This window comes from Garra rufa, chromosome 19 (assembly GCF_049309525.1).
Source record: "Garra rufa chromosome 19, GarRuf1.0, whole genome shotgun sequence".
NCBI lineage: Eukaryota > Metazoa > Chordata > Actinopteri > Cypriniformes > Cyprinidae > Garra > Garra rufa.
In genome coordinates, this window is record NC_133379.1 from 32,779,339 (window position 1) to 32,806,467 (window position 27,129).

The window sequence follows — 27,129 nt, forward strand, 5'->3', positions numbered from 1 at the left end:
TGCTTTAAATTAGGAAGAATGAAAGAATTGAAAACAATTGTAGTGATGTTTTATAAAACATTTGCCTAATGTAACTGAAATATTTTCAAATTGTGTGCACTTTCCAGTTTTGTATTGAAATAAATAATGCTAGATGCATGAATATGTAGGCTACTCTGCTTGCTCGGTGGAAAAAAAAGAATTCATTAAACATTTATACATGTCATTTTCTACAATTAATAAAAAAATAAAATGTATGTTTTAGAATAATGTTTCTTTCTCTTTCAAAAATAATGACCTTTGTTTATACTCTCTTTTTTTTTTTTTTTTTTGGAAAATTAATTATCTGATAAAACGTTGCTGTAGTACAGAGACTGAACTAAGTGTAATGGAGGTTTTATGTTAAGAGTCTGTGTCTGTGACGCTCTCCATGCGGCAAGGTCTGTGGTTTCTCTGTGGTGGTTTTGTTTTAGTGTAGCGCTGAGGAGCTCAAAGTTGAACGAGCGATGCGCGAGAGATAATGCTCTGTCTTTTTGCACAGGAAGGGGTTTATTCATTTGCCTCAAAGTATCAGGAAGAACAGCTGCACATTCAAATTGAATGGCAGCACAGTTTCTCTCATACCCACATCTTTTTTTTTTTGTTTATTTAAGAGACCTTTTATTCATTTTTTGACTGTATTTGTTTTTCCCTATAGATCTTTTAATTTGAAATGTTAAAATTATCCAGATTTGTCTTGTGTTTGTCTTGTATTTGAGACCATAAAAAGACTTTTTACTGGAGTTTCTACTGTGTGATTTTTAGTGGCTATATTAAGTCACTTCTTCTCAGTTTCTCACAGGTGTCCTTGCAGAGTAACCACAGGTGTAGTTCATCACATTAACTAACATGTACATATACTATAGGTAGTCTATTGATACATAAGAAATTTTTCAAGCTAATTAAAGTTTCAAGCTGTAATGAGACAATATCAGTCAATATAGTTTCATAACGGGAACACACCCCCTCAGAGAGAACTTGATAACGCCCAAACACATAACACACCCTCAGATATGTAAGTCGGGGGACACCATAAAACCCCTACAAAACAAACAAGTGTCATCAGAGAAATAACCCACAGAAACGCTCAATAAAACAATTTAAACTTGATTAAAATAACTATTTAATGAGCATAACATAAAAGCATAAAATGACAGCTTATGAGATAAAAGAACGTAATTACAAAACTGTACAGCTCTAGTTTAATTCAGTCAAGTCAGACAATGGACAGTTGCTTGAATAATGTCTGATGTAACACTGTAAACCTCGGAATTTTAGCTATTCTTTTTTATTTACACATTTTTTTACATTCTCAAACCCAATGTATTTGATATTTGTGAAGCCATGACAAAATTTCAGAGATATCCACATGTCCACACTCTGGAGAGAAAAGGACCAGCACCTGCAAATGAACAAAAAAATAGAAACTATTATAAATTCAAACCAGATATAATGTTTAAGATTTTACTTTATCGGTACAGGACACTATAGTTCATTTATGTAAGTGGGGATAGCAAAATAAAGTGAACTGTGACATATTATACCCATAAATTCTTAAAACAGTCGACTACCAGTAAAACTAATACAAATTTGGGACCAAAAACTTTGACACTTTGACCTGACCATGTTTTTTTACGTACATTTCTATCAAGGTTATCTGACATTATGAAGAGGAATTTGGTCTGATAGTTTAACTTATCTTGAGTTCTAGTCATATTTTATTACCATATTCTAAACTGTAGAGAAAATGTTGAAGGTGTCTGAAAAATTTTATTTTTATCCAAATGTAGATACTTACATTTGTTTGATGAAGAGTCTGTTCTTCCACCTCATCGCAACGCATTCGTCCTATGAAGAAAATGACACAGTAACTATTTAAGAAGTTACAAAATCTCTTAAATCTCATGATACTGGCAGAAATAGGCTATCAAATGATTTAAGTGTTTATCAAAGTTTCACTGAGTCTTAGAAGTCTAACTGCGAACACAGAGCCAATGCAGACACATATGTAAAGGGTTTTGATGCGAGATCCCAGTGTCACAAGTGAACGTTAACTCAGCAATAAACTTTCTGTTTAGTTGCTAACTTTAATGTTTGAAAAGCATACAGATCATCGAAGAGACATTTTAGACATAGAAATAATATTCATTTAATTATTTAATTTATAAAAAAACATAAATTTCAGCATGTAGCTGCTGGTTTTTCAACTTACTTGGCAAATCGATGTCTGCACTTCTTAGGTAGACCTGTTGTCCCAATGTAAAAAAAAATGAATTTATTATAAAATAAATCGACCCTGGACCACAAAACCAGTCTTAAGTAGCACGGGTATATTTGTAGCAATAGCCAACAATACATCGTACGGGTCAGGATTATTGATTTTTCTTTTATGCCAAAAATCATTAGGATAATAAGATCATGTTCCATGAAGATATTTGTACATTTCCTACCGTAAATATATTAAAACTTAATTTTTTATTAGTAATATGCATTGCTAAGAACTTCATTTGAACACCCTGAGATTCCAGATATTCAAATAGTATTTCAGCCATATCCTAACTAACCACACATTAATGGAAAGCTTGTTTATTTAGCTTTCAGATGATGTTTCAAAAAATGTACCCTCATGACTTTGTGGTCCAGGGTCACATTTAAGTTAATTCTGCTACACTTATTATATGGTAAACTGTTTACAATGAACTATACTCTAAGTATTTCAGTAACTCACAATTGTTTTTTTACAGGGTATCTGAACATCTAAAACAATTTGTGAGAGTAAACATGTCACATGGCAAAACTGAAGTTTTAAAGCTCTTTTATTGACCACTGTGTTACAAAATGTGCAAGCTCTATCTATGTGTGTGTGTGTGTGTGTGTGTGTGTGTATATATACTTACGACTGAAGTAGTAGAGTGTGCCCGCAAGTGTAATGGCCAAAAGCAGAAGAGCACCTATCGCTGGCCAAAGCACCGTTTGTTCACAGCCTGCAACACAACACAAACAAACCACTGAAACAAAACAGTAAACATCAACAGCAACATCAAATAGCACGTCTCAGTTCCGCACCTTTAAGAGGGCTGGAGGGTTTGCAATAACAGGTCTTTTTGGGTTTCACCGTCTTGACCGTTGGCGGTTGAACTGTTGGAGGATTCACTAGAGAAAAAAGACAAAAACATATAAAAACCAAGTCAATTAACATGAACTTTCCAGACTAGAAGATCCTAGACAGATAAACATTGCTTTAACTAACAAAACATAAGGATTCTGAGACCAAATATCATCGGCATCTCCAATGAATTCACTTCTGATTCTCTCTTTCTCTGTTTAGTCAATTATTATAAGATCTTGAGATGTTCTAGAGCACCATGAAAGAGGAAAACATGAATATTTGGAAACATCTCCAACTTCACACCAGGTAAAGATCATCTTACTTTAGGACATAGAGATAGGAACCTCAGTGCTAGTGTGATTTTAGTATGTGACTCTGGACCACAAAACCAGTCTTAAGCAGCAATCGGAATATTTGCAGCAATAGCCAAAAATACATTGCACGGGTCAAAATTATCAATTTTTCTTTTATGCGTAAAATTATTAGGAAATTAAGTAAAGATCATGTTCCATTCAAATATTTAGTAAATTTCCTACTGAAAATATAACAATTTTTGAGTAGTCATATGCATTAAGAACTTCATTTAGACAACTTTAAAGGGCGATTTTCTCAATTTTTTGATTTTTTGCACCCTCAGATTCCAGATTTTCAAATAGTTGCATCTCGGCCAAGCCAAAGCATACATCAATGGGAAGCTTATTTAATCAGCTTTCATATGATGTATAAATCTCAATTTAAAAAAATTGACCCTTATGACTGGTTTTGTGGTCCTGCATCACATTTGACTCTGTAAACCAGTATTCGGTGTCTCAGTTTCATTGCTTTAGTCTTTTCATTCACTAGCCACCATTAACACCTTTAAAGAAGGAAATTGAAAAAAAAAAAACAGGCTAGGGGACCGAGACATAGAAAGCGAGCGCTGCTATACCTCCAGGCATTATGTAATATCCGACAGGCATATCATTTTTAGTTTTAAACATGCAGGAATAGAGGCCGATTTCATCCTTCTGTAGTCCTGTTATACGCAGGGTGTAGACCACCCTCTGTCCAGAGGACGTGGAGCCCTTAAAGCGAGTGGCGTCCAGGTTTTCTCCATGTTGCTCTCTGCCAGCGCTGTTGACATACAAGAGGAACTGAAGTGTCTTTGTCCTCTCAAGGTATCGGTACCAAAAAACCTCCTGGCAGGAGTGGTCTGGACATTCGCAGGTCAGACTTTCCGAGCCATTGATTTTGGCGAAAAGAACAGACGATGTAGCCTGGAAGGTGGGGATCGCAGCCGCTTTAGGAGAAACAAAGAGAAAGTTGTGAGATTTGATTGAGATTTTCAATATCATCTGAATGATATTTAAAGGGCATCGATAGGCTCTAAACAATATTAAATCAGATATTTTACAACAGTTAAAAGAAGACAGGTTTAAAATAGATTTAGGAACTGAAAAAAAAAAAAAACAGAACAGAAAAGGCTGAGAGTCCCTTTCACAATAGACCATACAGAACTAAATACACACAAGTCAGTAATTTCTTTGCTATGTGAGAATGGAAACCTGTATAGACAAAACACTTAAAGGCAATATCCTCTTGCAAAATAGTTTTCCTCTCTTATCATTGCCTACAGGAAAAAGCACCTTTCTGTCTTCACACTTTGCTTATGTGGGCATAGATTCATACGAGAAGACAAACATTATAGCTCATATGTCAGAGAACGGAAAAAAATCCATTCACACAAAATACAATATTCAGTTTGGTTTAGAATCTGAAACAGTCAGTCTTTAGCGAATCAGAGTTGTGTTTAACACTGACTTCGACAGAGTAGATCTTTCTGGAAAACCAGCAACAATCCAGACGAAACAAACAAACCAGAGCGAAAATGTTTAAATAAAAAATATAAACAGTCAGCATTTTAAGAATATATGTATATATATTAATACATGTGAATATTTTTTTACATCAGAACATATTACGCAAATGAATGTTATGCTACATGAACTTACGTGGCTTGAAATACATTATAACACACTTTTGATAAATATACTGTTTCTTTTCAGAAACTTTTATTTAATACCAAATGTGTAAGTATTGTGTTTGCAAAATACACAAACAGTTGCTTCAAATATTTTAAAGCGCAAAAAATCTTGTAATTGCCTAAGGATGCACGCATTTCTAGGCCTTTAGCACAGCATCGATACTATCACAAAACATTATTTAAAAAAACTCTTGAAAAATGTCATCTTCTCACATTTATGACAGTTTTTAAACAAATGATATAACAACAGTCGTCAATTTACTTTGACTTAATCAGACTTCCTCAAGCTGAGCTCTTATTACTGTAGTACTTATGTTTCAAGTCTGATCGCATTAAAAGTTTAACATCTCTTAAATAATATGCATTTAAATGAAAAGTTCTTACCTGGCACCCATACGAACAAACAAAAGCAGATGCAAGAGAGGGTCATCCTTGGGCGTCTGTGTGTGAGCTGTCAACTGTGTGTCTGTGTTTTCCTTTCTGTTCTTCATGTGTCACGCAGAAAGGAGGGCCTGCAGTGTGTGGGCCCAATGAACCAATTACTGACAGCCTATCAGAGATGAAACACGCAAGAAACATCAAGGAAAATTCAGGAGACTTTTCGGAAAACATGCATTTCAAGTTTCGTTACCAAGTAAATAGCAGCTACTGAGCATTGCACATTATTAAAAAAAAACCCTCAGAAGTACAAAGTCATCTTTGAGCATGCAAATCGACAACATTTAGGCTGATTTTGCAATGGACTGTTTTCTTAGCTTTTCTATGACATTTTAAAGTCATATTCAGAGAATGAGTTGATATAATAGACATTTTAAAGACCTCAAGATATGTTATAACCAACCCATTGCAAGGGAAGTCAGACGGAGTTAAAATCGTAAAATGACGTAGTTAAAATATGAACTCACAACTGAGATCTAAACCATCTGAGAATCAAAATCAACAGCTAGAACTTAACACTGGTCATTATATTATTTTTATAGTTACTGATTGTTAAAGTAATTTGTTCTTCTCTTTAATCTGAAACCAAGCGCACAGGTTTACTAAACCCTAAACGTCTTTCCTGACTTTAACCCAAATGCAGGTGTTTGACCTAAGAAACACCTGCATCTGTCCGCAGAGCATGACAGCTGGCACTGCATCAAATTAAACACAAACACATAATATAAAAACACTTGTGACAAATATCAAATACGACTAAAAAAATAAGCCTTTAAAAATAAGACACATGAAAAATCACACATTCATCTCTGTAAAGAAAATACCTATAAAATTATTGAATTAACCAATTCATTAATACTGACAAAGTACTGGTGGTGGCATATAATCAGCAACATTGCGCTGTGGAAAAACAAAATATGTTTCATCTTAAAGTGTTGATTTTTATCACGTCACATTATGCCCCCAAAATGTGTGCCATATGGCTCTCACAGATATATTCTGTATAAATGCATGAATGCCCAATGTTTTAAGTTTAAATGCTGCTTTGAATATTTACATCAAAGCACAGCTGAAATAAGTTACAACCACTTTGAACTTAATTACTGATTAAGAAAACTGAAAAAGGATAAAAGTATTAATAAAAAAATATTCAATTAAAATAAAGACCATAAAATCTACATAAAATTATAATAAAAAAAATTATTTACAAATATTTTAAAAAATCAGTACATTGTAGGTATACAGTTGTATCTATCATATTTAATTTTGGCTGAATTAATATTTACTTTACACTAAAGAAAGAACAAAGCACTCAGACTTCACATGAATAGATTTTTTTTTTTTTTCACAGTGTAAAACCGTTTACACTGCAATCACATATCGACAGAGCAGATCACAATAAGTTTATTCCAAGGCCTCTTGGTTGGACATAAACATCTTGTTCATAATAATTAAGTAAGTAAGGTTTGTTCATTAACATGCACTGAAATTTACTTCCTAGCATCATGACAGCAACCCTGAATAACTCGAAAACGTGGATGGAATCTCGGAATCCAGTCCAGTATACTGTAAGTATACTGTATACCAAAAGTATAAGTATACCAAAAGTAGTACACTTAAATCTAATCGCGATATAGACTAGTATCTGTAAATATTAAGCTGCAAAAATACAATTTAAATATGAATCCAGCATGTTCTTTGTGTCTCTGTGTGAATGGTTTCGTTTAAATATACTTAAGTGTAATGAAATATACTTCCCTAATGATTTGCAATATGCGCTTTGAAGTCCCGATCTGAATCAAATGATTCACGTTCCGCACTTTGAAGTTCTGATCTGAATCAAATGATTCACGTTCCGCACTTTGAAGTTCTGATCTGAATCGAATGATTGACGTTACACTCTTTAAAGTCCTGATCTGAATCAAATGATTCACTTTCCGCACTTTGAAGTTCCGATCTGAATGAAATGATTCACGTTCCGCACTTTGAAGTTCCGATCTGAATCAAATGATTTACGTTCCGCACTTTGAAGTTCTGATCTGAATCAAATGATTCACGTTCCGCACTTTGAAGTTCTGATCTGAATCGAATGATTGACGTTACACTCTTTAAAGTCCTAATCTGAATCAAATGATTCACGTTCCGCACTTTGAAGTTCCGATCTGAATCAAATGATTTACGTTCCGCACTTTGAAGTTCTGATCTGAATCAAATGATTCACGTTCCGCACTTTGAAGTTCTGATCTGAATCGAATGATTGACGTTACACTCTTTAAAGTCCTAATCTGAATCAAATGATTTACGTTCCGCACTTTGAAGTTCCGATCTGAATCAAATGATTCACGTTCCGCACTTTGAAGTTCCGATCTGAATCAAATGATTCACTTTCCGCACTTTGAAGTTCCGATCTGAATCAAATGATTCACGTTCCGCACTTTGAAGTTCTGATCTGAATCAAATGATTTACGTTCCGCACTTTGAAGTTCTGATCTGAATCAAATGATTCACGTTCCGCACTTTGAAGTTCTGATCTGAATCGAATGATTGACGTTACACTCTTTAAAGTCCTGTTCTGAATCAAATGATTCACGTTCCGCACTTTGAAGTTCCGATCTGAATCAAATGATTCACGTTCCGCACTTTGAAGTTCTGATCTGAATCGAATGATTGACGTTACACTCTTTAAAGTCCTGATCTGAATCAAATGATTCACGTTCCGCACTTTGAAGTTCCGATCTGAATCAAATGATTCACGTTCCGCACTTTGAAGTTCTGATCTGAATCGAATGATTGACGTTACGCTCTTTAAAGTCCTGATCTGAATCGAATGATTCACGTTCCGCTCTTTGAATTCCTGATCTGAATCGAATGATTCACGTTCCGCTCGTTGAAGTCCCGATCTGAATCAAATGAATTGTGATACGCACTTTGAAGTCTCAATCTGAATCAAATGATTCATGATACATGATTTGAAGTCCGATTCTAAATCAAATCGTTTGTGATACACACTTTCAAGTCCCATTCTGAATCAAATGATTCATGTTATGCGCATTGAAGTCCCGATCTGAATCTAATTATTTGTGATAAGTGCTTTAAAATCCTGATCTAAATCAAATGATTCACGATACACGCTTTGTAGTCCCAATCTAAATCAAATGATTTGCGAAATGCACTTTGAAGTTCCGATCTGAATCAAATGATTCACGTTCCGCACTTTGAAGTTCTGATCTGAATCGAATGATTGACGTTCCGCTCTTTGAATTCCTGATCTGAATTTAATGATTCACGTTCCGCTCTTTGAAGTCCCAATCTGAATCAAATGAATTGTGATACGCACTTTGAAGTCTCAATCTGAAACAAATGATTCACGATACATGATTTGAAGTCCGATTCTAAATCAAATAGTTTGTGATACACACTTTCAAGTCCCGATCTGAATCAAATGATTCGTGATACACGCTCTTAAGTCACATTCTGAATCAAATGATTTGCAATACACAATTTAATTGGATCGCTTCGACACAATGTATGATTTTGCAATGCAATGGTTTAATTGATTCATTTTAGAGTTTCAAAAAGCTCTGTTGATACTGCGTTCTTTGCTTTTTTTTCTATAAAATGTATTTGTTGATTGAAAAAACTTTTCAAAAGCACCCCTTACATAAAATTAATTAATTAATTTTTAATTAATTAATTAGAGACACTTTTGATTTATTCAAATTTAATAAATGAAACCATTCAAATGAAATACAGAAATTAATGGAAAACAGAATTTGGTCAAAATAAAACTGAATTTGATAATAAAATAAATGTATTTCATTGGGCCTTAAAATTGACATTTTTTATAAACTTTTAATAAATTGTTGTTATCTTAAGTCTTATGATTTTGATTAATCAGACATGCTTTTTGAGTTGATTAAATTTAACCATTAAAACAGTCTACAAAAGTTAACAGGGAAAAATAAACTTAAAAAAGAATAAAATGGATTTCATAGAGCCATAAAAACTGCAGACCTGTTCTGCACCAAAGAAGTCAAATTGTTTTTTTATTCAGAAGCCCAACATTTCTCAACGCAAAACCAACGTGCTAGTTTTCCACTCCAATTTTCGAGATAAACTGCACTAATGAAGTTTTTGAGTGAGTGGGACTCTAAAGCCTGAAGCTCAGAGGGGCTTGTGTGGGAGTTTTAAGCTAAAGCGTCTAAGATCTCGTTCATTGGCCTTCGTCTCTCGAGGAGGGCTGGAGGGGCTTACGGGCCCATGGAGGGGTCGTGAAGAGGGGAGGATGTGGGAGACGCACACGCCTTGGAGGTCGAGGGTACGACAAAGACACGGAGTCGAACCACACGATTCTTTGAAAACAGGAGATCTCAGGGGGCTCGAGAGAACGCTTTAGTGCGACTGTCGACGAGCTTATGTCTATGGAGGGCTTTCAACTTTGCGGTTACAAAGACTTGGAAAACAAGTTCATATAGTTCTGAGGTACAAAAGCTGTGTTTGAAGCAACAGGTGTTAGATCCACAATTTAATACAAGTGCATTTGAAGACGAAAACATGGTTAGAATTTAAAAACACTAGAATTCATCCTGCATGCAAATTAAAGGATTAGTCGACACAAAAATAAAAAATTCTGTCATCATTAACTCACCATCATGTTGTTACAGGTACACTATATTACTTAGATTTTTAAAATGAAGCAAATTAACATATTAGAATGATTTCTGAAGGATCATGACTGAAAACTGAAGTAATCCCTAGCTGCTGAAGCTTCAGCTTTGCATCACGGAAATAAATAACATTATAATTATTTTTTAAATGTGACCGAGACAATTTGGTCAAGATGCTAATTGAAATTCTGGAAACTGAGGGTGCATATATTAAAAAAGTTGTCCAAATTAAGTTCTTAGCAATGCATATTACTAATCAAAAATTATGTTTTAATATGTTTACGGTAGGAAATTTATAAAACATCTCCATTGAACATGATCTTTACTTAATATCCTAATGATTTTTGGCATACAAGAAAAATCTATATTTCACAATATTACTGTTTTACTATATTTTGATCAACCAAATGCAGCCTTGGTAAGCATAAGAGATTTAATTCAAAAATATTTGGGGAAAAAATGACTTTTTGACTGGTAGTGTATAACTGACCTTTTCTGTCAGACACAAAAGTAGAAATTTTAAACTAGTCTACTCTACTCTATTTTATATATTTAAAGGGAAGGGGGATCTGGCATGTCTTTAAAAATAAAAAAGGCACTAGGAATGTATCATTAAATTATTATAGTCAAAAATAATTTGTGCTTGAACTGGCTTGAAATCAAAAATCAGAAAGAGTCATACAGTGGATCGATTTCACTGATGTCCAACCTCTAAGTTTAAGTAGAATTTTTGGTCTATTTATGAGTCGAAAGACTTGGAATACAAATCCTTTAATGATGCCTTTTTGTCATTTTGAAGCTAACCAGCCAACATCCCTATTCTCATATGAGTTTGGAACAAATGGGGGTTAGTAAATTACAAAATTGTCATTTCTGGCTCCAATTTTAAATGTAAATGTGAATAAGAAAACCTAACTAATGAATTTTCAAGAATAATTTCCTTCTGAAAAACATCCACATTTATCTTCCCATGATCAATGTGTTCCCTGAGCGGTCAGAAAGTGCTCCAAAAGTTAGGGATTGTTTAAGGGAGATGTTGGAAATCAACTTAGCAGCCGTCATTAAATAAACGTTTGATTGCATGATTGTGATAACTATCAAAAAAGGAAATGCAGCTCTATGCAAGAAAGAGGTCAACAGAGTAGCATCCGTGTCCTCATTCAACTCCTGCACCTGTTAGACCTGCAAACTAAAAAAATCCTGTGTATGCTGCATCAAATGAGCCTGCCATTAAAACAGAATTGCAAGATAAACCAGGACTGCAGCCTATAAGATCTAATTCAGATTTAGGGAAATGATTACCATATGCTGATCTGACCACTATTCAGACTCTTCATTTCATTCTCGGGAATTCATTCCTGTTGTCAAGTTTTCTCGAACAAAGTCAGATTAAGTCTGAAAGATGTTTCTATCAGATCCACATAGAGCAAGAACCATACATGTTTGCAATCAGCGCCCCCTTGAGAATAAAACTAGAAAGTTTTCTAGTTTAGAAAGAATAAAAAGTTTTTTTTAAGAAAAGTTCAACAATAAATACTAAATCTATGCTGACATAAACAGTGGGAGGGGTTTATTTCATTAAAGCATGAAGCAAGTTGAAGGATACATCCACATGGACATGGTGGAGGCTCATATAGTGTTTTTGCATCACACCACAAGGTATAAAAAGTTAGTGATTTCTCCAAGAGAAAAGTGCAGGTCTAAAGACGTCCTAAAGTCTGTAGTCCTGAGCATTTCAAAAAATGAGCATTTTCACATTGTTTACTCACCCTCATGTCATTTCAAACCTGTATGACTCACTTTCTTTTGTGGAAGACAAAAGGAGAGATTTAGCATAATGTTCATGCTGCTCTTTTCCACACAGTGAAAGTGAATTTTGCTGAGCTCTAAAAAAAACAACAAAAGAACCTTAAAGAACTTGAGAATAAAAGAATGAAACTTCCAGAATGAAAATTTCCTGATAATTTACTCACCACCATGTCATCCAAGATATTCATGCCTCCTCTTCTTTCTTTCTCCAGTCAAAAAGAAATTAAGGTTTTTGAGTAAAACATTCCAGGATTTTTCTCTATATAGTGGACTTCAATGGGAATCGATGGGTTGAAAGTTCAAATTGCTGTTGCAATGCAGCTTTAAATTGCTCTACAAAATTGCGAAACGAATGGTCATTTTCTAAGAAAAACACAAATTCATAAACTTTTTAACCACAAATGCTCATCTTGCACAAGCTCGACCTCAAACATTATGTAATCATATACGTGTGACGTAGGTAAAAGTACCAACCCAGTGTTTACAAAGCAAATGTGCAAAGAAGTAAAATGCTCTTTACAAAAAAAGGTAAAGCAATGTCGGCCAATTTTTTAAAGTACAGATGAAGAACTAACGGCGTGGCAATTTTTTCGAATGCATGTACGTAACGCGTGAAGACGCACATCGCAAAGCTAGTGCTAGAATTTGTGCATTTGTGGTTAAAAAATACACAAATTATTATTATTTTTTAAATGACCAATCATGCAGAGCCCTTTAAAGCAGCATTAAAATGGCACTTCTGACCTTTCACCATTCGCCAACATTAAAGTCCATTATGTGGAGAAAAATCCTCAAATGTTTTCCTCAAAAACCTTAATTTATTTGCGACTGAAGAAAGACATGAACATCTCGAATGACATGGGGTTGAGTAAATTATCAGGAAACTTTCATTCTGGAAGTGAACTTCTTTTAAAGTAACAGCTTGTTCATACAACTCGTGCAATATAGAGTATTTGGAAGCCGTTTGATAGCTGTGTGTTTGACAAACACTGTAGTGTCTTGCACATCACCTTTCTGCTCAGACATGGCGAGACTGAACATGTGGAAATGTAGGCAGCAATACTTTCAGCCAACATTTTTGATCAATTTTGGTCTGTACCTCACCAAATTTAGAAAACATAGTCCACATGTCATTTTTAGAGATTGACAGCTTCCATTCACATTTACTGAACTGGAAAAAAGTTGCATGGACATTATTAAAAACATCTACTTTTGTGTTCCACTGAAGTCATATGGGTTTGAAATGAAATGAGGGTGAATAAATGATGCTAAAATGTTCACTTTTGATTCCTTAAAAAGGAAAAAAAATTAGAGCATATGAGTTTCTGTATGAAAGAAAGGCCTATAGAGTTATTCAGAGAGCATAAATAGTGAGAAGGATCCAGATGATTTCAGCAAAATGCTTTTCTGAGGTCCCGTGCAGTTTATTAGTACAATACTGTCACACAATCATTCAAAGAATAATCTAAAAAACACCAAGAATCGTCTCATCCCAGAGCCGTTCCTCTTCTGTCCGGTTGTCTTCTTGATTCATCTTCTCTTTGCCTTTTTTCTTCTCTTTTTTGTGTTTGTGTTTGCCATCTTTCATTTCTGTTCTGACCTCTACGTGTTCCTCCATCTTTCCCTGTGGTTCCTTGCGCACCTCAACCTCTTGTTTCTCCAAGAGTTCTTCTTCTTTTTGTCTTTTTGCATGCTGTCCATCCCCGTGCCTCTTACTTTTCTTGCTTGCTCTTCTTTTACTTCTGGCTTCCTCGTCTTCACCAGAGCTTCTTTCTCTTTTTCTTCTCTCCTTCCATTTCTTTCTATCCTCTTCTCCTTCTACACTTCCTCTCCTGTCTCCTTTCCGGCTCTTTTTCCGTTCACCTCGTTCTATATCAGACCCTTCATCCTGGTCTCTTCTGCTCTTCCCTCGCTTTTTCACCTTCCTCTTCCGTCTCCTCCTCTCTCTGCTGTCGTAGCTGCTGCTGCTGTCAGTACTGCTGCTAGTGTAGGAGGAGGAGTCTGAGAAAGAGGAGGAGCTCAATGATTCAGGGCTCCGCCCTCTTTTATACAGGTGACCAGGTGTGAAAGGAGGACGGGCATGGGGTATATATCCCAGCCGACAGTGTGGGACAGGGCCTTGCATCCCAAAGCCAAACTGATTGACCTGAGGCTGGAATTGAGGTTGCCAGTGAGGTTGAGGGAAACCAGGAGGTGGCAACCGTGGTACCAGCTGGGCAGGATGAGGTATGTCTTCTGTTATCTGTGGACCTTCATTTGCACTCTCATCCAGACCCTTGCTTGCTTGTCCCACGGTGGCTGGCCCTGCTTTGGGCTCCAGTCCCCGGGCCTTCTGCACCTGGATGTAATCAGCAAGCTCATCCTGGAAGGAGTCGTACACTTTCTTCTGAGATTTGCACAGGTCCATAACTTTCTTCTCTCTAAGTGCAAAGATTAATGAGAGTACATTTCTCAGATTCAGATGGTTGATACAGTAACAAGCAGATTAAGATTACAGATTAAGAACATTAGGAATGTAATGTATTATTAATATTGTGGTATCGCAATATTATATGACGATATGAAACTATAGGTCTTCCAGGCAAAAAGTGTAGATTTTTAAAATACATTTAACCTTCTTATTCTAACATAAAAGGTCTTTAAAGTTGTCTTTTGGGCCATTATAGTGTGGCACAGTATCTGTCAAATGAACTAAAAATGAAAGTGAAATTTTGAAGTAAAAACTTTTTTGAAGAAAAAATCAAATGTACTCCAATATTTTTGTACACCGTACACAAAATGTAAACTGCAAAAATAACTACAATTTGTATGAACATTTATTTTAAAGAAAATTAACTCATATTTCACTGGACCACAAAACCAGTCTTACGTAGCATGGGTATATTTGTAGCAATAGCCAAAAATACATTGTATGGGTCAAAATTATTGATTTTTCTTTTAATTATGCCAAAAATCATTAAAATATTAAATAAAGATCACGTTCCGTGAAGGTATTTAGTACATCATCTACCGCAAATATATCAAAACGTATTTTTGATTAGTAATATGCATGGCTAAGAACTTAATTTAGACAATTTTAAAGTCGCTTTTCTCAATATTTAGATATTTTGCACCCTCAGATTCCATATTTTTAAATAGTTCTATCCAAAGATTGTCCTATCCTAACAAACCATGCATCAATGGAAAGCTTATTTATTCGGCTTTTAAATGATGTATAAATCTCAAATTTAAAAAATCCTTATGACTGGTTCTGAGATCCAGGGTCAAAAATTTGCATAGACAGAATATTTTATATTAAATAGAAAAAAAATGAAAAAGAAAAACCTATGGTGAGATTTTGTCTATAAACAGGTATTTAAAAAAAAAAGATTCATTCTAATTTCATACTGACTATGAAATATTTAAAAGCAGCCAACATTGGTTATTGGCCAATATTGATCATCAAAAAATGTCAAATATTTGCTGACTAAGTAGCTTGGCTTTTGTATCAACCTGATGCTAATGTAAAATAAAGTTCAATCTCATAAAACAAATATCCAAATCCTAGTGGCTGCAACAAAAAAGGCATCAGACAAAATAACCAATAAGAGTGACGTCACTCACTTGACAAAGTGTTTGTTTCCCTGCATGTGTGCCTGGTACATCTCTATCGAACTGAGCGTCAAACAGCAAATCGGGCAAGTCAGGGAGCTTACTTTAGTGCATGAGAGAAAAACAAAATAGTAGAACAGAGAGGGTATAACATGAATCAGTGACATTCTAAAAGTATTTTTATATTTTATACACTTTCATTACATGATTAATAAATTAAATTAAAAATAATTAATATTCTTATGAATATTATTGAGTTTTTTTAATATGATTTAAGTTGGCAAATGTAGATGTATATTAACATATACCATGTTCTGACTGTTCTCCCATCTGGTCCAGCATGTCTTGTCGGGCCTGGTTACGCTGATGCTTCCGTCCGCTGTAGTGCTGCTGGGCGACCAGAGGGTTGTTAAAGGAAGCGCTGCATAGTGTACAGTACTTGTTGGGGTCACTAAGATCAACCTCTTGATCGCCCAAGCCAGCAGTGTCCTTCTGCTCCTGACTGATCGGATTCTGCACAGCAGGCTCTGATGGGAGGACAACAGGAGCTGTGTGTATTTCTAGGACGGGTGCTGAAAGTTGAATATAACAAAAGAAGGTTATGACAGGTTTGGCTCACAGTGATGAAAAGTCACAGTCCCTAGTTTGATTTTACTCACCTACAGGTGGCAGGGGATTTGTTTTTCTCATGTTCTTAGCATGAACTTTGCCCTCATAATGCGACTTGGCCACAGTTGGAGAGCTGAATACCATGTTGCACAGCTCGCAGAACTTCTCTGCAGACAGACCTCTCTGTAACAAAATATGATGTATTAAATACTATCAAACATATAAGCAATATTCTGTATGATCTGTTACATACCAAAAGGCCTCCACAATCTTGGCTCGGATTATTTATTTTAGCTTTCTTGTTCTGCAGGTAAATCCTGACTTTTTGTGCATGCTTTTTCCCCTGGTAAAGAGAAACGAGTGTTAGAAATATGACTGCTTTTTTAAGGTTGCGTGAAAAAACCCTTGATTTCACAAACCTCATAATGAGAAACTCTCTGGGACTCATAAAGCAGGGTTGCTTCACAGATGTGACAGAAGTTATCTGTCAAGAGGCCTTTGAGAAGATCGCTGTCACTCTGAGACCCTGCAGAAAATCAGACCATAAAATTGAAATTGTAAAATCATATTTGAAATCATAAATTTGTGTAAGGGATCATGTTTGTACAAATAAGAGTTTCATAGAGCATGCCATTTATGACTAGAAATAGATTGTAGATACAATGTGAGGCTTTTGGTAACACTAGTCAACATAAAAAGACACCACTGTACTGTATCTGCATTTTCATACTTGCATAAATCATTGGACTGAACTAAATGTGACAGTTTACATAAAAATGGTTTTACAGGTGATCAAAGACATTTTTTCTGCTTATATTTCCATGAATGAGGCCCAACTTGTGCATACAAAAGCATACTAGTAATAAAATATCAGGTTGTTGTGGTTCAAGACTACTATAACTAGTAAAAAAAACTTGCAAATATTTACATGCTATGCCTGAAAATATTTAAAAATGCTGTTATAAAAACACACAAATACAATTAAAGAGCAATCGTTTGAATCTGAGCAGCAGTACATTAAAATGTAAAATCAAAATGATTACAACTGATTTAAACAAAAAAAAAAAATCACCAATTAGCCCAATAAATTGTGCATATCTATGTTTGTGCATGCTGTAAATTCTTTTGCCATTATTTTAATGAATGCAATGCTGCAATATACATAGTTCTAAAAGAAAGAGTGATACTCAAGTTATTGTAAAACTTACTTGACTTGCACAACTATTATTTGCATAAAAAGTACAAATTCAGTAAAACTGTTTCTTCAGCTCAAACTATTTAGTCACCAATAAGTTTGTGGACACTAAAATTGTATAAAAGCGTCAATTAATTAACGTTTATTAATCTTTTTTGTACTGCGGTCTAAAAGAACATATACATCTCATATAATATGATACGAATGTACTAGTTTTTATTATCATTTTTAAATGAAATCACATGAACTAGTTAGAAATAAAAAATAAACACCTTAAAACGCACTAAAACGATTTGAAATATCACAAACGAGGTGTTACTTTTCATAACAATGGCGATGTAAGATTATTATGAGGCTAAAACGCATTCGCTAATGTTGCCTGGTTAACTAGATTGTTGCTTAGTCGACGAATAAATCGCTTTACACGATGGCATGATTCATTAAATCCACGTTTTATGTCTCATCATGTATTTTCAATCGATCCACTATGATAATTGACCTAAAAACACACCAGATTTAAAAAAAAGGGATTTTTTGTGGTGGTTGTTTAAGGTGAACGATGGGTACTAATATTTAGCCTAGCCTAGCTTGTTAGTTGGCTCACTAAGTTTTATTACCACCCATGAATCCATCTCAAACAACTCAAACACAAGCATTCGATGCAAATTATCTCCACATGACTGCATTTCTGAAGTTTTTGAAGGGTTTCAACTGATAAGACTCACCTTCTTCAACCTGAGAAATATTGGTGTTAGTGTTTTGTACTGTTTCTGGATTGATATCGTCTGTATTTTTGATTTTGTCGGTTTCCGCACACTGCGGAGAACACGATACACGACCTTCGAGCTCGGACATTTTTTTAAACCTGGAAATTAATCAAAACTGTAACAGATTACGCTAAAATGCCAAAGAGCTCTACATGGCAATGGCTACGATATGAAGGGAGGTGATATGCGCAGTAGAATCACGTTTCTTTACTTGCCAGTCACTGAATTAAAGAGATGCTTACTGCCACCATCTGGTGTTTTCATGTTACTGTCCTAGTAAATTAAGAATCTAAAAATAATTAATAAATATCTTTGTTATTGTATGAAGCGGTTATGTCATGTGCTTTACCATTAAATCACAAAGTCTGTATTTATAAATGCAATGGCAAGCCTTTTCTGCCAAAAAAGAAGATTTTATTACCATTGAATCATAATGAAATAAAATAGGACCTCATTTAAACAGTGCATGCAATCATTAATTTTCCTGTCATTTCAGAAAAGTTTAACTATAGCCTAAATTTATGTTAAATTGTAAATGAAGTATAGTTTAATTTATACCTGAAACTGAAATGAATTTAGGTCAGTGAATTATTAACATAATGGTTTTATTCCTTCAGTCTGAGAAACAGATAAAATGTCATGAATTTCTTTTTGTACATTAACTGAAGACAAATCTGAACTGGCCAAAAATAGAGATACATAACTTCTGGCTCACTGAAGACACTTAGAGACAGTCAGTCCTCATGAAAAAGACATATAATTCCTTGAATACAGTTGAAATCACACAAGAGAAACAGATGAAATCTGCTGAAATCTGTTAAAATAGTTACAATCTTGCTGTGAAGGTACCATAGTACAGTGCTGGTATCAGATATACAGTTGAGGTCAAAAGTTTACATATACCTTGCAGAATCTGCAAAATGGTCATTATTTATCAAAATAGGAGGGATCATACTAAATGCATGTTATTGTTATTTAAAAGACATTTACATATAGTCAACAAGAGAAAATAATAGGTGAATTTATAAAAATGGCCCTGTTAAAAAGTTTACATGCACTTCATTCTTAATATTGTGTTGTTACCAGAATGATCCACAGCTGTGTTTTTTTTTTTTTTTTTTTTGGTTTAGTGATAGCTGTTTGTGAGTCCCTTGTTTGTCCTGAACAGTCAAACAATGATTGTCTAATTTTGAGATCTATCTTTTCACACTGAGGGATTTGCAACTATTACAGAAAATTCAAAAACTCGCTGATGCTTCAGAAGTTAACACAATGCATTAAGAGCCAGGGGGTGAAAACTTTTGAATTTGAAGATCAGGGTAAATGTAACTTATTTTGTCCTTTGGGAAACATGCAAGTGTCTTCTGTTCAAAAGTTGTCACCCCTGGCTCTTAATGCAATGCTTTTTTCTTTCTAGAGCATCAGTGAGTGTTTAACCCTTCTGTAATAGTTGCATATGGATGGATCCAAGATGGATCTCAAAATCAGACAGTCATTGTTGGAAAGATACACAATAATGCTGAAAAACCAAAGAATTTGTGGGACCTAAACGATTTTTCTTAAGAATATCAGGCAGTTTAACTGTTCAGGACAAACAAGCGACTCATGAACAACTATCACTAAACAAAAACAACAAAACAGCTGCGGATCATTCAGGTAACAACACAGTATTAAGAATCAAGCGTATGTAAACTTTTGAACAGGGTCATTTTTTAAAATGTAACTATTATTTTTTTCTTGTGGACTATATGTAAATGACTTTTATGTGAAATGTCTTATTCAGGTCAGTACTAAATAATAAAATAACATGCATTTTGTATGATCCCTCTTATTTTGGTAAAATAATTAACATTTTGCAGATTCTGCAAGGTGTATGTAAACTTTTGACCTCAACTGTACCATAGTATACCATTTTGTGCCTCATTATTTTAATTTCCTAATTTTCATATAGTTTGTTGTCAGTGACAAAACAAACAAATGTTATTTTTTGTTAAATTACACACAATATTAGCACAGACATTATAGTACGAATGCATTAAACATGTAAACATTTCATTTTTGTGGAGTGTCTTTTAGAAAGAGACATAGAACATCTGTCAGCATAGCAGTGAGCTATGAGACACCTTCATTACTCTTTTTCCTCCGAATCACTTGGACAGCCATGTAACAGAAGGTGGCAGTGAGGAGGACAGTTAAGAGAATCAACAAGCCAGTCCATGCTGCAGGACTCAGTCCCTTTCTGAAGCCCGCAGGTTCCTCTGGAAGAAGGCTGCTCACGCTAAGAATATAACCCAGAGCCCAGCCCACAGACGCCTCACCTGCCTGTAAAATACATGTAGTAGAGATTGAAAGCGTGGTTTTGTGTTTTTGCATACTTCACATTCACACAATTTGCATTTTATTCAGCAGGAACTTTAAAAATTATTTATCAGTTATAGTGTTTCTGTCAAGTAAACTCACCTTTTTCTGAAAAGCAACATTTTGGAAAGAACGCTCATCAAAGTTATAACCCCTAAGCATAAGGACTTGTATATACACTGCGACAGCACAATAATCCTTCAGGTATTTTTTCAAGTCTGGAGCTTTCTTTGTCATCTATAATGAACAGAAGATTAATTTATTGGCAGATTGTAGAAAAACTCACACATGCACACACACTCAACAATTATACCTCTTCTATGGTCATATTGCACACAGCTTGGGTAGCCTCCTCTAGCTGGGCAGAGGTGGTGATCTTCATCCCTGTACTTTGCTGGAGATAACTGTGAGTGAAGAAATAGGCTGAGAAGGCCTGAAAGAAAGAGAAATGCATGAGATTGTATTCTATTCAACTCATATGTTCCACTTTGTCCATATCTGAGCCTCTCACCATGAAGCCCCCGCTGATGTTGGGCTGGAAAACTCCATTAAAAGAACACTGAGAAAAGCGGCATAACTGGAAGGAAAATATATTAGAAGTGTTGCCAAGGCAGCTTTGGTAGTCCCCGGTGCCTTGAACCCTGATCCAGGAATGAGGGTTGTAAGGTTTGGGTCTCTTAGACGCTGTACAAGGCGAGTCAAACACTTTCTCCAGCTTGAAGTCATCCCTGAAGTCAGATGGGTAACAGGGATTGTACACTTTGCTAGCATTACCCTGGGACTAAAAACATAATTGATGAGTGTAAACTGTGACAGAACAAAAAAAACTAAAAATATAGTTTACATACAGTATATATGTGACCCTGGATGACAAACCAGTCATAAGGGTCAATTTTTTGCAATTGAGATTTATACATCATCTAAAACATAATAAATAAGATTATTAGAATAAGATAATTTCACTCATGTATGGTTTGTTAGGATAAGACAATATTTGGTCGAGATACAACTATTTTGAAAGTCTGGAATCTGAGGGTGTAAAAAATCTAAATATTGAGAAAATGTTCTCCAAGTAGAAAATTTACAAAATATCTTCACGGAACACGATCTTTACTTAATATCCTAATGATTTTTGGCTTTAAAGAAAAATCGATCATTTTGACCCATACAGTGTATTTTTGGCTATTGCTACAAATATATCCGTGCTACTTAAGACTGGTTTTGTGATCCAGGGTCACATATATACATTGAGGTATTATCGAATTGTGATGCAAAATATCATACTTCAATCAGGTAGGCCAGGATCTGACGGAGAGCCTCTTCTTTACCATAACACAGATAACTATGTGTGTAGAGGGAATACTCCTGGCCATAGAGCCGCAAGGTCATACGGTTCAACTCGTTCTCAACAGTCTCTGGGGTCTCAAAGGTGATCTGTGTGGACGCCCCACCTAAATCCAACGCTCCGACTGTTTTTCTGCCAGAGTTAAGCCAGCGGCCTACATAGCCATACTATAAAGTGTGGAAATGAGCAAAGAAAGAAAGAAAATGGCCACTAGATGGCCCAAGCAGTTGAGAAACTACCATAAACCACAACATTGGCTTAATACTTAAATGTCTATGATGATAATAAACGACCAAGCTTAAGTATAATTAATTTATGGACAGTTTTTTGACAGGAAAGTACCTTTATGAAGTTTTCAAGGAGGTAGTTGACAGTGACCCAACCGTAAACCCCCTCTTCCTGACCACTCAAAATTACTGCTCCTCGAAAGTTGAAAGGAAAGGATTTGATTTTTTGTTTTACTTCTTGAAGAATCTGAGATGCTTTGTCAGGATTGGCAATTCTGGAAAAAAATATGGAGAAATTAGGTATTTGGAGGTTAATGAAAAAAGCATTCTCTCAATCAACTTCTGGGCCAAATCCTGACTGATAGCAACCCATTCTTTCATAATCACTTCTTGGAGTTTGTCAGAATTAGTGGGTTTCTGTTTGTCCACCCGCCTCTTGAGGATTGACCACAAGTTCTCAATGGGATTAAGATCTGGGGAGTTTCCAGGTCATGGACCCAAAATTTCAACGTTTTGGTCCCCGAGCCACTTATCACTTTTGCCTTATGGCACGGTGCTCCATCGTGCTGGAAAATGCATTGTTCTTCACCAAACTGTTGTTGGATTGTTGGAAGAAGTTGCTGTTGGAGGGTGTTTTGGTACCATTCTTTATTCATGGCTGTGTTTTTGGGCAAAATTGTGAGTGAGCCCACTCCCTTGGATGAGAAGCAACCCCACACATTAATGGTCTCAGGATGCTTTACTGTTGGCATGACACAGGACAGATGGTAGCGCTCACCTTTTCTTCTCCGGACAAGCCTTTTTCCAGATGCCCAAAACAATCGGAAAGAGGCTTCATCTGAGAATATGACTTTGCCCCAGTCCTCAGCAGTTCATTCGCCAAACTTTTTGCTGAAGATCATTCTGTCCCTGATGTTTTTTTTTTGGAGAGAAGTGGCTTCTTTGCTGCCCTTCTTGACACCAGGCCATCTTCCAAAAGTCTTGGCCTCATTGTGCGTGCAGATGCGCTCACACCTGCCTGCTGCCATTCCTGAGCAAGCTCTGCACTGGTGGCACTCCGATCCCGCAGCTGAATCCTCTTTAGGAGACGATCCTGCCGCTTGCTGGACTTTCTTGGACGCCCTGAAGCCTTCTTAACAAGAATTGATCCTCTTTCCTTGAAGTTCTTGATGATCCTATAAATTGTTGATTTAGGCGCAATCTTAGTAGCCACAATATCCTTGCCTGTGAAGCCATTTTTATGCAACGCAACGATGGCTGCACACGTTTCTTTCCTCCTTTTAACATGTCAAGTCTGCCATTCCAACCCAATCAGCCTGACATAATGATCTCCAGCCTTGTGCTCGACAACATTCTCACCTGAGTTAACAAGACGATTACTGAAATGATCTCAGCAGGTCCTTTAATGACAGCAATGAAATGCAGTGGAAAGTTTTTTTCGGGATTAAGTTAATTTTCATGGCAAAGAAGGACTATGCAATTCATCTGATCACTCTCCATAACATTCTAGAGTATATGTAAATTGCTGTTATAAAAACTTAAGCAGCAACTTTTCCAATTTCCAATATTTATGTAATTCTCAAAACTTTTGGCAACGACTGTATATCTTTCTTTTTTTATGTGGCCATTGTATGCATAAAACAATTCCAAACTACATGTAGCAACATATCAGGAAAAAACACACTCACTTCAGAAGTCTCATGCCAGCAGTAGCTCCTAAATACACAGGGGTGCGGTGATGTCTGTCTGGGGGAATGTCCCGCATGGCCTGCTTCAAGCACTCCTCAAGGCTGCGGCCCGCTTCACCCCGCTGCCCAGCATAACTAGAGATTCCTCCTCCTGCATTTTTTAAAAATTAATATTATGCTATTTGATTTATTTTTATTACTACTTTGCAGAAATCTTACCTAATCTTAACTATGTATATATTTTGTATCATACCATGCATATCGATGCTTTGTTGTTGCTTTAGATGTTTATCTATATGGGAAATATCTCTAACATTAATCTAGCTAAAAATGTTAGATATTTCAGCAAGTCCTTTGACCTTTGACATGACACTCGCTATGCTGGGTGACCACGCCTGTGCCATTTAACTTGTCCGCAGGCCATCTGTAGATGTACAAGGCAGTGTGTGAGGAGCCAGCATCCAGCACAACCCCATACTGCAAGAGATTTTTTTTAGAATGTGATCAGCATACATTGTCCTTGTCCTTGTTTTTTTTTTTTTTTTTTTATCTCAAACAAAAGTAAAACTTAACAGATGTTTTGAATTGATTTATTCGCAGAAACCACTGCAACCACATATTTTGAGATAACCATCATATTTTCACTACAGTTACTTCTAATATTTTGTACATACTGTGTGTTTCTGTGACCTGTTACACAGTTATTTACCCACGGCTCCCAAGGGTTAACACGTACCTGTTGCCTGATGACACACTCCTGGAGATGCAATTCCCAGACGTTTCTGGCATAACAAACTATCCTGAGTCTGCGTCTTCATTTGTTCCAGGGTTCCCAATAGGAACAAAATGACCTTTCTGTATGTTTACCTTGTGAAGGCTAACATCCACACAGCTCAAAAACTCCTTAAATACACTGTACCTGGTTATAATGTAATTTTAGAGACTAATTATTACTGGTGGTTCACAATATGATCTTTAGCTTTAATGTTGCTGTCTGTAATCAAGTGATTAGATATGGATTCTTAAGTACCTGAGGCAGAGCTGAATATAAAAGCACAATAAATTCACTATTCCAAACTAAGAGAGATTTATTAAACATTACTCTACTAGCTGCGCACAACATTTCAGGCTTTTTATTTGTCCACAAAAACAGCACAATTCCTCTTTGTATGATTTGCCAAAACCGTGCACTGTGTAAAATGCAATAAGAAGAAAGAAAGATAGACAGAGTGAGTGAGAGAAAGAGAGAGAGAACACAAAAGAACATAGACGTAATCATTCTTACCATGAACTCTGGTGGCTCTCTCATTTCATGTATAGATACTGTAAGAAGTAGAATAGACACAATTCCAAACAGAAAGATCGCCGCTGAGACAAGAAACTTAACAAAGAGTTTATCCATCAGTGAAGTTGGGGTTTGCCTGATGTAATTGATTGTGAAGAACCAAGGGAAACCCCTCCGCCCATCCTGCTCCTTCACAAGAGAACAGACTTCTCTTGTGCAAAGAAGCCCCTCTGATAGAAACAGTAACATTAGAACCATTTCTTTTAGGGTCTAAATAATGATAATAGAGTCTACAAGAATTTACTGCTTCAACTGCTTAAGGAGTTTCTGTAGTATATTAAGAAATACCAATTTTTCAGTTGTACATGTTTCATTGTTATAAAGACTATTTGCAAATATACAGTTGAAGCCAAAAGTTTACATACACCTTGCAGAATCTGCAGAATGTTAATTATTTGACCAAAATAAGAGGGATCATACAAGATGCATGTTATTTTTTTTTATTTAGTACTGACCTGAATAAGATATTTCACATGAAAGACATTTACATATAGTCCAAAAGCTGTGTTTTTGTTTGTTTAGTCATAGTTGTTCATAAGTGTTCTGTCTGCTGTTCTTCAGAAAAATCCTTCAGGTCCTACAAATACTTTGGTTTTTCAGCATTTTTGTGTATTTGAACCCTTTCCAACAATGACTGTATGATTTTGAGAGCCATCTTTTCACACTGAGGACAACTAAGGGACTCAAATGCAACTATTACAGAAGGTTCAAAAGCTCACTCATGCTTCAGAAGGAAACACAATGCATTAAGAGCCATGGGGTGAAAACTTTTGAACAGAAAGAAGATGTGTACATTTTTCTTATTTTGCCTAAATATCTTTTTTTTTTCATTTAGTACTGCCCTTCAGAAGCTCCAGAAAATACTTACATGTTTCCCAGAAGACAAAATGCATCATGTTTCCTGCATCAGTGAGCAATTCAACCATCTGTAATAGTTGCATATGAGTCCCTCAGTTGTGCTAAAAAGCTAAAGAATTTGTGGGACCTGACGGATTTTTCTGAAGCACAGCAGGCAGTTTTAACTGTTCAGGACAAACAAGGGACTCATGAACAATCATCGCTAAAAAAACAAAAAACAGCTGTGGATCATTCAGGTTACAACACAGTATTAAGAGTCAAGTGTGTGTAAACTTTTGAACCGTGTAATTTTTATAAATTAAACAATTGTTTTCTCTTGTTGACTACTTTTTGTACTACTTTTATGTGAAATATCTATCAGGTCAGTACTAAAAAAAAAAAAAAAAAACATTTTGTGTGATCCCTCTTATTTTGGTAAAATAATTAACATTCTGTAGATTCTGCAAGGTGCATGTAAACTTATGACTTCAACTGTAGATAGATGATACTAACTGATAACTGATAGAATAGCTGTTGTTGAAACACAATGTTCTGCACTAATTATGACCTTTTTGTAAAATGAGGGAGTGGTCCAAACATTCCTAAATCGTCTTCCATCATCTGTTTAAAATGTGACTCCTAAAGTTTTTTTTTTACAAGGTTTCTCTTCTTTCAATGTCCACTGCCTCTGAATAGGATAATTCCTGCCAAGAGCAGAGGCCCACTGCATTAACAAGCCTACTTTGTATCCACAATGCACTCCTCTTCATGTGGTAAGAATTTCCTGTTTGGTATTCAAAAGGAGAACTCTGTGGAGGAAAATGTGTGACATAATCTGCATTTTGGAGAAAATGAATGTCCACTCGAATGAATGAGCAGTTATGCTTATGAGAAAACAGAATGACTACAAATCCAGATCTCAAAAAATACGGCAAAGGTTATGTTTTTGATTTACTGTTTACAATACAGTCTGTTCAATAAAAGCATGTATTAAGTGATATTAGATCTGTGTATGTTTGCATTCGCTTGAAAGCAGAATGAAAAACATTTCTCATGAAACATTCAAGTTTAAAGATTCACAAGCACGCAAAGTTCAAACAAGA

The 27,129-nt window shown here is 35.6% G+C and overlaps 3 protein-coding genes across 3 annotated transcripts; all 3 read right to left on the bottom strand.

Moving 5' to 3' along the window:
• Nucleotides 1–1,128: 1,128 nt before the first annotated feature.
• Nucleotides 1,129–5,633, bottom strand: LOC141293139 (uncharacterized). Its single transcript, XM_073825190.1, has 7 exons — nucleotides 5,535–5,633; nucleotides 4,056–4,406; nucleotides 3,085–3,171; nucleotides 2,916–3,002; nucleotides 2,231–2,264; nucleotides 1,817–1,866; nucleotides 1,129–1,420 (listed from the first exon to the last, which is right to left on the bottom strand). Exons 1-6 carry the CDS (start codon nucleotides 5,578–5,580, stop codon nucleotides 1,848–1,850), a joined length of 624 nt encoding a protein of 207 aa, XP_073681291.1. The 5' UTR covers nucleotides 5,581–5,633; the 3' UTR covers nucleotides 1,129–1,420; nucleotides 1,817–1,847.
• Nucleotides 5,634–11,803: 6,170 nt separating this feature from the next.
• On the bottom strand, nucleotides 11,804–18,400 carry LOC141292611 (uncharacterized). The gene is made up of 7 exons (XM_073824645.1): nucleotides 18,185–18,400; nucleotides 16,684–16,790; nucleotides 16,518–16,607; nucleotides 16,315–16,447; nucleotides 15,964–16,227; nucleotides 15,668–15,758; nucleotides 11,804–14,484 (listed from the first exon to the last, which is right to left on the bottom strand). Exons 1-7 carry the CDS (start codon nucleotides 18,312–18,314, stop codon nucleotides 13,530–13,532), a joined length of 1,770 nt encoding a protein of 589 aa, XP_073680746.1. The 5' UTR covers nucleotides 18,315–18,400; the 3' UTR covers nucleotides 11,804–13,529.
• A 259-nt stretch (nucleotides 18,401–18,659) lies between these two features.
• Nucleotides 18,660–25,279, bottom strand: LOC141292425 (ectonucleoside triphosphate diphosphohydrolase 2-like). Its single transcript, XM_073824441.1, has 9 exons — nucleotides 25,130–25,279; nucleotides 24,204–24,321; nucleotides 23,845–23,995; nucleotides 22,272–22,431; nucleotides 21,869–22,096; nucleotides 21,096–21,365; nucleotides 20,898–21,017; nucleotides 20,687–20,821; nucleotides 18,660–20,548 (listed from the first exon to the last, which is right to left on the bottom strand). Exons 1-9 carry the CDS (start codon nucleotides 25,244–25,246, stop codon nucleotides 20,339–20,341), a joined length of 1,509 nt encoding a protein of 502 aa, XP_073680542.1. The 5' UTR covers nucleotides 25,247–25,279; the 3' UTR covers nucleotides 18,660–20,338.
• Nucleotides 25,280–27,129: the final 1,850 nt, after the last annotated feature.